This window comes from Argiope bruennichi, chromosome 6 (genome assembly GCF_947563725.1).
Source record: "Argiope bruennichi chromosome 6, qqArgBrue1.1, whole genome shotgun sequence".
NCBI lineage: Eukaryota > Metazoa > Arthropoda > Arachnida > Araneae > Araneidae > Argiope > Argiope bruennichi.
The window spans coordinates 92,905,769-92,918,241 of record NC_079156.1 but is presented as its reverse complement, the minus strand read 5'-3'; the positions used below and the strand labels follow the sequence as shown (position 1 = coordinate 92,918,241).

Here is a 12,473-nt window from a genome sequence, read left to right as displayed (position 1 = left end):
AAATATTTGCTTTATTTCCAGAACTGAATTATATTTTGACATGAGATTCAAAGAGTTTTCATTGTTTCATCAAATATTTAATTGCGTGATTGTTTCCCATTACTGCAAACTAAAGAAAAATAATTCTATTTAATAACTGTGTATTTTACAGAAGGAATAAGAAATGGAATAAGTTCATAAAACTTGTTTTTCATAAAATTTCAGAAAATTGGGGCTATCACAGGTAATATTCAATTTCAAAAGTTATGAAATAACGAATAGGAAATGAATGCCCTTGCGAAAATGAATTCCATAAGGAAATTCATTTTCGCAAGGGCATTTTTACACGATTATATTATTGCTTTTATAACTCGATGCTTTGCTTTCTAATAGTAGTATGCTGATTTTATTTTGAATCAGAAAGTTTTTTACTGATATATAAAGTAAACAATGAAATATATTCTGAAGTATATATGAAACTACATTATTGGAAGATTCTTTTTTCTCGTCTTATTTTCTTTACGAAAGTACTTTGATTCGGTAAGCCTATTACTAGATAAGTTAATTAATAGAAATTTAATAACTTCCCATTTAAAACTGAACTTCAAATATTGGGTTAAAAAACAAAAATTTAGCGAGACGTATAATATAACGGTAACTGTACAAGGCTTCTAAAATAGAACAAGCTAGATGAGTTTCAAAATTCGTATTTTAAAAATATTTTGCTGAGGAGGTCAAATTTTAGCAACCAATAATCTTGGCAAACCAGCTAGTACCTAAGACGGTTTTTATAGCTATAAATGAGAAAAAAATATGAAAAAGGAAAATATATCAAATCAATAATACCAAGAAATTCTAACCTTTTTAACAAGGCATTGTCATAAAGAAAGTCCTAAGATTCCACGTAATTATACAATTTTATGCATAATTCCAGAGTTAAGTTAGTTTAACAGAATACAAACAAAAAGGTATCTAAACAAAAGAATGGTATTTCAAATATTACGAAATAATGAGAAAATGTTGCCACGAAATAAAAATTATTATGACGCATAGAGAATTCCCAAATCATAAAATAACTGTCTTGTGTATAGCTGTAGGAATTTCCGGTGAGACATTCTCCTTTTTTTTGAAACATTTTCGAATTTCATTAGTTTAAATAAAATTCGAATGATTCTGAATTCAATAAAAATGCATTTTTCCCACCTTGTAATCCTCATCCAACAGCTAAATTAAATTAAGCTTGACAGCTTTAATTGAATATAAGTAAACAAAAACATTTATATTTCCCAATAGAATGGAAAAATAATAATCAACGGGATTAGTTGTTATTTAAAATTGCTAATAACTTCTGTCGATGTGTTGTTGCAGGCGATTTAATAAATAATTCATGCAAACGATTATTCTTATTCTGACATTTGCTTCAAAATTTTATGAGTTATTAAGAAACTTTCAAGAATTCTTTTTTTGTCATTTTCTGAACTGTCGAGTTGAGGAAGTCAACTAAGGGAAATATTAATTAAAGAATTTTCAAATAGACGAAACTCGTTAAAAGCGAATAAAATAATATGTTTTGTGAGAAAATAAATGTAATGAAATGTGTTGTTTTCATTCTAATAAATATTTAGATTTATTTAAAATTTCAAAAAAGAAATATTTTAAATTAAAAATATGAATTTTTACAACTATAATAATTGTTTGCAATTAGCATTAAGATGGAAATAAATAATTACATTCATGAAATAAGAATGAGAAAGAGATATATATATATATATATATAAATTTTCTACTTCTGTGATTTAAAATTGAGTTTAGAATGCTTATTAAATACTCTGATAATACTACTAATGGGAAAATATTCTAAAAGCGAAGCATAAATTTAACTTGAATTCATGTTTAATTTTTCTTTTCTTTTTTTCTTTTTCGTAATTTATATGTAAAGTCTTCTGAAAAGAATATTTACAGAGAGAGAGAGAGAGAGAAAGAGAAAGAAATACAAAGCTTGAATGAGATGATTCTTTTTTTCTACATAATATTGCAATTCATGGAAATGCCTATAAATATCTTAAGCATTTTTTTAATTTACTTATTATTTGCTATAAATTTTAAATTGCAATTAAACTTTTAATGCTCCCTCTTGATTTTTTTTTTTTGTATTCCACTGACAATGAGTTACAACATCTTTAAGATGGTCTCTAAATATTTCTTCTTAAAACAATTCTATGTACATGGTTATCACTCATTCCCGATCATGAGGTAAAGATTTTGTAACATTCCATGATGAGTAATATTTTATCACACATATGATTTCAAAATTTAAATATTATCTTATCCTAGTGAAGTATCATTCTTCCACGAGAAATGATTTAAGTAATTCCATTTTAAACTCTATGCTAAAAAAGATTCCACGAAAATTTTTTGACACATTCATACGTTGTTTGATGAAAGCGAAACGAAAAACAATCATACTTATTCTCTTCAGACACATTCTAATTTATTTATACAAATAATAAAGATTAATGTATATGTGTGCGTGTGTGGCGTTCTGCGGGCCAGAACATTGGTCTAGAGCTCCAATATTTGGTATACGCATACCTAGGAGGTCGGGAATATATATTGCAGAGCTCTTTTTCGAATATTTAATTAGAATTTTAGCTAATTAAAATGAAGCTGAATTTTAACTTTTCTCCGAAATAATTTCCAAAGGAATTTTGCGCACAAAGGAATTTTGTATCGTTTCAAAATTTAAAATATTGACCAAAATAATAGTCGTGGGAATGCCTTGAAGTTCACACAGTTTTCGTTGTACCATCAACTATCTAATCGCGTAATTTTTTTTTATCATTTTGAAAGTTAAAGAAAGATTTTGCTTAATATTTTTGTAGTTTTCGTGAGGGATAAGAAAGTAAAATTTACAGGATACCGCAAAATTAATAAAAAAGATGAACCGCACATTTATGTTCTTAATTGCACCATGATATGTTGGGACTGGTCTGAAATAGAAAGGTTCGTGTACGCAATAAACAAAGAATATGTAAGAAACAATTAAAACAACATGGGTTCAATATCCGATAATTTAACGGAATCATGAACATGAAGTTATACTTACAAGATTTAAGTAAATTAAATATAACCAACATTCCTTCGAACCAAATGGTAGTCAACGGTTAATATTTTTAAATAAACAGAAAGGTTCATTGTGTTCTGACTGAAAGTGAGTGAGTTATACAAATTTGAATACTACTAGCTAAAAAAAAAGACGCGTGATTTTAGACATCCCATCAATTGTCTGAGATATTCAAAGAAGATACACCTATACATGTCTATATTTTCCCCGATGCTGATTAGCATAAAATTATGAAATTGTTAATTGCCCCAAAATAGAGATATTCAGAACCAAGGCAGTTTTGATCCCAAAAGATAAAATTTTGTTTTATTTGTTTATTTATTTAAAAATTGGAGTGTCAAGAATATTTCGCAGAATCTGACTCCTTAGGGTAAAAGTACTGAATAAAATTTAGACTTCATGTTTTTTTGAAGCAGATTTACTGACCGAAAAAATAAAATATTATTATTACAATTAAACCCCCATTGAAAGCAAAAAAAAAAAAAAAAAAAAAAAACTCTTTAGTGCTTATAAGTTTTCAATTCGGACGACTCTATTTTCTGCATTCATATTTTTTTTTTCAAAAAAAAACATGCTTGGTTTCAGCAAAAATATTTTTGAGTTAATTCAAGTTAACCTCTTAGAATTTAATTCAAAATTCTAATTTTACTGGAGCTGATAGAAAATTAGAAAGATATTCAGTACAATGAACATATCTGTGTGAGGTGTCTATACTATGAGTTATATTACTATCAAATTTGGAGCTTAAAATTATTTTGCTGAAGAAGCTATTAAAATACCAAATTACATAAAATACTGAAATGAAAATTTTAGCAAGCATTAATCCCATCGAACCAACTGGTCGTCAGATTAAAAATATTATTTAGAATTTCGACTCAGAAAAAAACAAGAGACATTTTTGACTGCTTTGACAATATCTCCCAAAAGCATTATCGCATCAAAATATTTTTACATTCTATTAAAACAAAAACAAAAATTATTTCTACAACTATAGCAGTTTCGTTGCCACCTACTCATTTCTTAATAATAGCTAATTTTAAAAATATTTTTTGCATATTTGTTTATTCAAATAGTGAAATGCATAATCCCCTGTTGAATGCCAAATAATGTAAATTCTGTTCCATTTCTCTGGTAATATCGTAACAAATTTTATCTTCTTTGTTCGTTTCATCATTTTGCAGTGAAACAAAAACAAAAGTCTCTGGGATATTATGCACAAATGGTATATACAATTTTTTTTTTTTCTATAAAGAATTATTTCTATAAGGAATTAAAAAAACGCTTTGGAATAAATTTTATGGCAGCAACTTATTGTTCAAAATGAGAAATACCATCTGCTAGTTTAAACTTAATTTTCTTCCAAAATGTCGCATGTAAAAACAAACAAAAAAAAAGTGGAATTGAGGGATATATTTTCGCGCTTTGTGAAGAAAAATGTTTCTACTCCCTAGTTTAAAAGCTTTATGAAATGCATGATATTAAAATTTATAATTTCAAAATAAGCAACAATAATTACTGAAAAGGGAAATAATCTCTAATCATTTTTATAGAAGGAAAGAACACTGCAAAAGAATATTTGAAAAAGCTACGTACTGTTTCATATATTCATAAAAGAAAATCGTCGTTAACACGTAAAGCAATCAAAAATTAATTGCAAAATCTTTAAATATATTTGAATTAGTAATAATACAATTATAAACCAAGATTTGAATCTTAAAAAAGCTGAAATAATTTAATTTTCACCAGCTTTTGTTGCGACATGTAGCTCATTGTAGAAAAGTTTGTAGAACTTCGTTATTTAAATTAAAATCGAATGCATATTTTTTTATCAAATTTGGTATAATAATTTCTCAACATGTTCTGCAGTTCCTGAACTTGAGAATAAGTGATCTATTCATTTAGAAATATTTTACAGTTGTGTTAGTGCTTCACTATGTAAGAAAATGTTTAAATTTCCTGTTATTTATTTATCTGTCGAACCCCAATATTTTTTTTAAAAAATGGACAGAAATAGAGCTTATTTTTTAGTTAAGGAACTAAATAATATATTTTTTAAGCTATCTGAAAAATTTTAAGCGAATTATTTCATAAAACTCTAAATTAGAAGATTTTTGCTTTGCACCTTTTTTTAACCAAAGAAACCCACCTTTTTTTTCCAATTTTTAGAAAAAAACCTCTGCCACTTAACTGGTTTATTTTAGTCTCATAGATGTTTTTACAGTTTTTTTTATGAAATATTCATAAAAAAATTATTATTTTCGAATATTCTTCAAAGAATTATCCCGAAACGTAGTCGCAAACCGTAAATGATTTACATGCTTGCTTCTATAAGCCTCGTTTTGGACATTTGTAATATTCAATTATAAAATAAATAAATATTAATACTAGAATTGTAATTACTAAATATTAATATTAGAATTGTAATTAATATAGAATTTGTAATTTAATTGAGGAATAATAAAGTGAAGTTTGATCAATTATATACTAGATGACAAGGACAGTTTTTTGATTTCATTGCAGCCATTTTCATGATATATATATATATATATATATATATATATATATATATATATATATATATATATATATATATATATATATATATATATATATATATATATATATATATATATGAGAGAGAGAGAGAGAGATGAACAGAATTGGTTTAAGACTGCCACAAAATACGGATAAAATGTTTATCCAAAACTGAAATTTGACTCTCTTAGCAACAGAATTTGCTTTTTGAATTACCTGAATTACCTGCTTTTGAAAAAATAATTCTGCATCATTCTTTTTTTTAATGAGGCAGTATTCCTGCGATAACTGGTTTATTCCCTTTCCTTATACTATTCTGAACAGAAAAATCTCAATTCTATCAGTCGATATATTAGGAATAGAAAAATAAATAAATAAATAAAAATAAGTCAGTTGTTCACATGCAAAGAAAGACGAGTCTTTAATTATTAACAAAGAATAAATCATATATTCGCTAGCTTCTCTAAACGCGTCTAAAGGGAATTATAGAAATATATAGGAATATTAGAATGATACGCTTTTCTCCCATACATTTACTGACATAGATAAATAATTCTGACAGCACTAGAGATCTGCTTCCCTTTTTCCCTACTGTTTCCTTCCACAGAGAGTTGGTCTTTATTTGTTAATTCATTTTTATTTTTTACTTATATTTAAGCTTTGATTGAATGTCAGATATTTTTAGAGTGTCATTTTTGTATTAATTTCTAGAAAATTATTTTTAGTTTAATACATAACGCAGCTTTTATATCTAAACTTCTCCAATCAGTGGCAATATTGCCACTCCAATCTCTCATTATAATATAACAATATAAAATTACAATTTGTTACGTTTTTAGATTAATTCCGTCGTTTATTAAAAGGGTCCGGTGTATATTCACTTTTGGGCTTGAATTTGGTATTTGTACTGAATTATCATGTCGTCTTTGGCGAATTTTCGGCGATTAATCCCTGGATGTGTTAAGAGTATCCAAAAATTCGTGTATTAGGCATGTTTTTTTCAACCGATTAAAAAAAAAACCTGCACTTGTAGTCACAAAATTCCATAATATATCAAATATATCAAATTCAAATTTGATATATTTAAATAATTGCATTTTTGAATTATCACGCTTACATGTTTCTGAAAGTACAGACCGACAGACTGTCAACCATTAGATGTATTTGGCTCAAAATTTGACAGGTATCTAAGATATGAATCTTAGCTCTGTGTACCGAATTTTATCTATAAAGCTCTCTTCGTTTCGTAATTATCGTGTTAGTTTATATTCGAACAGCCGGACAGACGTCTTCTGAATGGATTTTATTCAAAATTTAATATAAATATTCAAGTTTCGTGTAAAGACCGTATACCAGATTTCAAACAGGTAGCTCAAAGCGTTTTTGAGTTTTATGCTTTCCAAATTCAGGGAGATCTAAAACGTGGAGAATCGTCAAAATCTCGAGTTTGAAATTTTTGACGAATACTATACTTTCTCTGTACTACGTATACGAGAAAGTAACGAGATAATAATTTTATAAGATTATGAAAATAAAACGACGGTAATAAAATAATAAATTTACAACTAGGGAAACGTGTTACATATAGAGAGTTAAAAAAATAAACTTGAGCTGGATATTTGCTTTTTATCACGGGAACAGGAATTGAATCCATTATAATTATCAAAACATCACTAATTCTTATACCGCAAAATTACTTTTTTCTTGTTGCTAAATCTTCGTGTGAAATAAAAAAAAAATAATTTAAAAATCCATCATTAAAATAAATAAGCATTAATAATAGACCAATTGTAGATAACTAGAATTCCCATTAAAATAAATTGGAGACCAAATCGGTTTTATCTCAATAAATCACATCATCACCGTGAAACGTGATTCAATAAATTTAAATTTCATAATCTGGCACTCCTCTTTCTTTGTTGATTAAAATTTCAAAGCTGAAATTACTATTATATTTTAAAGATTTAAATACAAATATAAAATTCGTAAATCGACTTATTTTCACCCAGGTTTCCTCTTTGTGTTTGATAATGTCTTGGTTTCATCGGAAAACGAAAGATCAGGCATGGATCAACCGTAAAAGAATCGCCGAGGAAGAAAGGAAGCGTCGAATTTTCAACGCCAAGCAGAGGCAAATTGGTATTGATGTTGATGCCTTGGACCATCAAGTTCAGGAACATCGCCTTGCTAGAGCCAAAGAGGAAGAACGTGAGCGCCAATTCGAAGAAGAAGCCAAGAGACAGCGCGATTTGGCGGAATTGCTGGAGAAACAAAAACAAGAAGAGATACGTGAGAGGGACAAAAAGATCGATGAATATCGTCAGTCACAAAAACCGGAATACAGAAAAGAGTTTGATTTATACGATCCTAACCAGAAGAAGAAAGAACGCCCGCCAAGAGTATCTGCCGATGACCCATGTCCACTATCTTCAGTTCAGAAGTTGGATGGCGAGGACATCAACAGCAAAGACAGGCAGAAGAAGCAAAAGGCGCAGGTACGAGATCTTCTGTTGCAGCAGATGCAAGAAAAGAGAATGGAAAATTTCAAGAGAGACAAGGAAAAGCATGATTGGGAGAATATGATGTTGGAACATGATTGCTACGCGCTGCAGTTAGAAAAAGAAGAAGAAAGAAGGAACAGAGAGGCCGTTGAAAATCTAAAACAAACAAACGCTACCCTTGCCACAGAAAAGAGGGAAGCCGATAGGAGACAGGAGTTACTCGAAAACATGGAGAAGAAGAAAGATATAGAATTTAACATTGAAAGTGATCTTCTAACTGAAAATCCGAATGTTGCCAAAAGTGCCTTAGGTCCATACCGTGTGGTTCCAGACAGATGGAAAGGAATGACACAGGTAGCCCTCGATAAATACCGGGAAGAACAACTGCAGCAAATCATCGACAAAAAGCGAAGAATGGAACGAGAACAATATGAAAATGCTCAATGGGATGAACATTTGATTAATGAAGAAAATGTATTATTACTTTTAGAAGAGGAACAAAAGAAAAATCAGATGCAGCTTGAAAAGGATTTGATTTGTGAAAATGAAATCTTGGCTTATGCCCAAAGAAGACAGAGAGACTACCTTGATGATTGGCTTTATCTAAAATATGTAGATCAAGATTATTATGATCAGTTTAACAAAAGCTCTAGGTAATGAAATAATGGCGAATTAGAATGAATGATAAATTTCCTGAATATGGACAGATTGGCTAAAAGTAAATCTAGTAAATTTACACAATATCATATATAAATTTTAATTGAAATATTTAATCGAAGATATATTTTATTATTAAATTTTCAAGTGACTATTTATGAAATTATAGACGAAATGAGAGTATATATCATAATTCTATCAAAACAATTTATTTTAAATTGACTGAAATTTGATATTTAAATAAAACATTTTTGCATGGTCCTTATAAAAACTTAAGTTGAAATTAATGTTAACATTCCCATTGAGTTTTCATCAATATGGTAACTCGAAAAAGCAGAAGGTGCAAATCTTCTAGCAACCTTAAAGAAGATTCATTTATTAATATTTTTCATTGTAGAATAGTTCACACACTACTTTGGCTACTTATTATTACCTGCATCCTTGGCGATATAAAGGGACCCATTAAAATAAATTTCAATCAAAACATGTTGTCAAACCTTTTTCATTACAATTGATAACTTAATTTACTAAAGCATAACTTTTATTTAGCAAAAATTAGCTCAACTATAAAGGAAATCATATCATACAATTTCTCTTTCAAGGGAAGGAAAGCTTTGTATTTGTGCATTCGTATGCAGTTGTAAACTATAGTTATAAAAGGATATGTTCTTTGATGAATAGTTTTTTGGCAATTCTTAGCTAGCATATGGTCAATATACATTTCTTTTTTGATTTTCTCACAAGATGCTGTTCAGCTTTTTTAAATAGCGTAGAAAATGAAGTATGATTTTTGGATCTAATCCTGTTGGATAATGGAACCAAATTTGATTCAGAACTGAAACTCGGTTTTTAATGCAATATATCATATTTCATTTTGGGGTACTTTGGGATTATACCGTCCACCATTTTCGCTAAACCCGATATTATTGCCAAAAGGTAGCTTTGCGCCAATAACCGTAAATTACTTTTCATTATGATGGCGCCAAAGGATTGGCACATTTTTGCCAATCCTTTAGCGGATTTTGCGAAGATTGGCGCATTTTTCCAAGCGTAGACAGACTGACGAGAAAATCTCAAAGTACTCATTTTTGTTTCTAGTGTTTTTAAATATTTTATCTTACATACCGGTTTTATAAGAACAGTCATTCTGCCCTTTGACGCATTATAGTCCAAAATTAGGTACCAATTTATAATTTTGACTGAAAGATAATAAAGAAAACATCGCTCATACGTCTTTCAAAAAAAAAAGTAATCGAAAACAAATTCACATTTAGATGAAAGGCATATGATTAAAATTTTAATAAGCATCTTTTATTGATATAAATTTAATGTTACTAATGGAAAGTTACTTGAAATTAGTAATTTTACGTTGGAATTAATACACATATACTACTTGAAATGAAATTTAAATTTTAAAATAAGAAAGTTATAGCAAAAATAAGCAAAATTAAAACTGAATGTCTAATTATACATTTGTTATTTCATACAAATTTTGAATGTGCAGATACGTATCCAACAAAATAACTTATGTCGTCTGATACGCTGATTGTTTATAAGGATAAGATTTCTTTTTGGAAACAGTCCAAAAATCAACCGAAAGTTCGCCATATGATATGATTACAAGAAATTGTATAACAAATGGCTATTATTATTGCAAGAGAATTGTCAGGATTGTATTTGGTGAGAAATCGCCCTAGAAAATTAAACTTTGGCGAATAAACATTACTTTTAAGTAGAAATCATTATGAATATAAAGAATAGAGTTGTTAATCGAATTAAATTCTGCGGATGTCACTAGTGTTGACAAATGAAATAAATTCGGACAGTTTTCAATGGAGTCTATTGCATTTTTAAAGAATTAGTTTAGTTATATACGTCCCGTTTTAAACCAACACTAGGGCTATTTTGGGACGGACCTCGCCATTTTGAACCGCGGTCAGATGACGAGGACGACACCTGGGCTGGTACCCCCTCTCCACACCACGCCAGACCAGGGGCAGGACGTTTGCCCCGGACGGTTTTAACGTGTACTAGACCCTCTTACACGCTGATTCTTCGATGGAATTGGGTCCCGCACCTGAATCCTTCCAGTTCTGCAACTGACACCTTCCCACCAGACCACTGCGACTCCCATTTTTAAAGAAATTAGGAATTAATACCTTTCATTCTTCAGCATTATTATCTAAATCATCATCATATAATTTATCTCCTATTAATTCGTCGAATGTGAACAATTCCAAAATCATAATATCAATATCACAATTCACATACACTTTGAAAGTGGTCTCAAACAGAGGAAAAGACGAAAACGATGTGCAATCAAACTTTTGCGTTGTATAAATAAAGTATTTTATCTTTCCAAGAGTTACGAATGAATCAGGATTGTAAAAACGACGGATAAATGAGAGACATATGAACGGTGTTTTAATGTACATCAAAATTCCCTTATTTAGCCTGTTAACGTTTTCAGTAGCCATGCTAATGTTTTAATGAATACGGACAGGAAGACAACTAATCCGCTGACGAATTTTATCTAAAAATTTAATACACAGATTTGTTAATTTAAAAATCAAATTTATTTTCAAATTTTATAAATACAGCTTATTTTACTTTTGAATTAAGTGTCATTAGGTGCACACAATAATAAATAAATATATTTCCAGCAGATGGATTTCATTCAAATTTTGGTAGAATTTATAAATTTGCCGTGGTGTCGATATCGATTTTCACCAATAAGGCATGTTCCATTTTTATTTTCTAACATAAGAAGTATAGAGAAAGTTTTGTAAGTGCCAAAGAAATTGAAATCTGCTATCGAAAATTTCAAGTTATAATGTAGAAACATTATTATTTTTAAGTTATTGTTTGCCAGCATTTAACAAAATCATCAGCCTTTATTAAGTTGATGTTTAATTCATTATTAATAACGAACATATTATAAAAATTAAATACCAAAATTGAAAAAAGAATAAACAGAGCGATTAATTATAGTTAAAATATGTTCATAAAATAAATGTATGTTATTTCTATGCATACTTCAATTACCTCAGTCCATTTTAACGTTAATTAATTACTTGAACCCCGTGTATACATTGTTCACCGGTTATCAGATACTTTCTGTCATCAGAACTGGTAAATTACCATTTAAGAATTTAACAAAAATTTCAAATTTGATATATAGATTACAAACCAAATTTCATTCATATAGCCTTCACCATCTTAGAATTACTTTATATACAGATAGACAGAAAATAGTTAGTCTTCTGAAAGGAATGAATAGACTGACATAATTCCAAAAGTCATTTCATTGGACTCCGGGAACCCACAAATATAGTGATACTTCAAAATCTCATGGCCTGATTTTTTTTGTTTTTACTATGCATTTCTGCTTATATTTTTCGTACAAGTAGGTAACAATGTAAAAATGTTTCCCCCCAAAAAAGGGAACATTTTATTCATTTTTTTATTTTTCATTCAAAGAACATGTTGCGTTATTTGTTAGAAAACGATATAACATGAAATGCATAATGCATCCTTATTTTCGATATTAATTTAAGCTGTAGAGTCTTCTGTTCAATTTTTGCATAGTTAATGAAATAGTGCGGATTCATATAAGTTCCTATAATTTAAAAGAACAGTGCTAGACATCTCGGCTGCTTACCAAAAATAATAAATTA

General features: G+C 28.9%; 2 protein-coding genes across 2 annotated transcripts in view; one reads left to right on the top strand and one right to left on the bottom strand.

Annotated features, from left to right (window-relative positions):
* Positions 1–12,473, bottom strand: part of LOC129972371 (uncharacterized) — a 117,984-nt gene that overhangs the window by 73,005 nt on the left and 32,506 nt on the right. The gene's annotated exons all lie outside the window — the stretch shown is intronic.
* The window catches only part of LOC129971828 (RIB43A-like with coiled-coils protein 2), a 47,541-nt gene continuing 42,736 nt past the window's right edge, over positions 7,669–12,473 (top strand). Inside the window, exon 1 of the mRNA XM_056085805.1 lies at positions 7,669–8,613. Within this exon, the coding sequence (XP_055941780.1) occupies positions 7,669–8,613 (945 nt within the window). The remainder of the gene's footprint in view (positions 8,614–12,473) is intronic.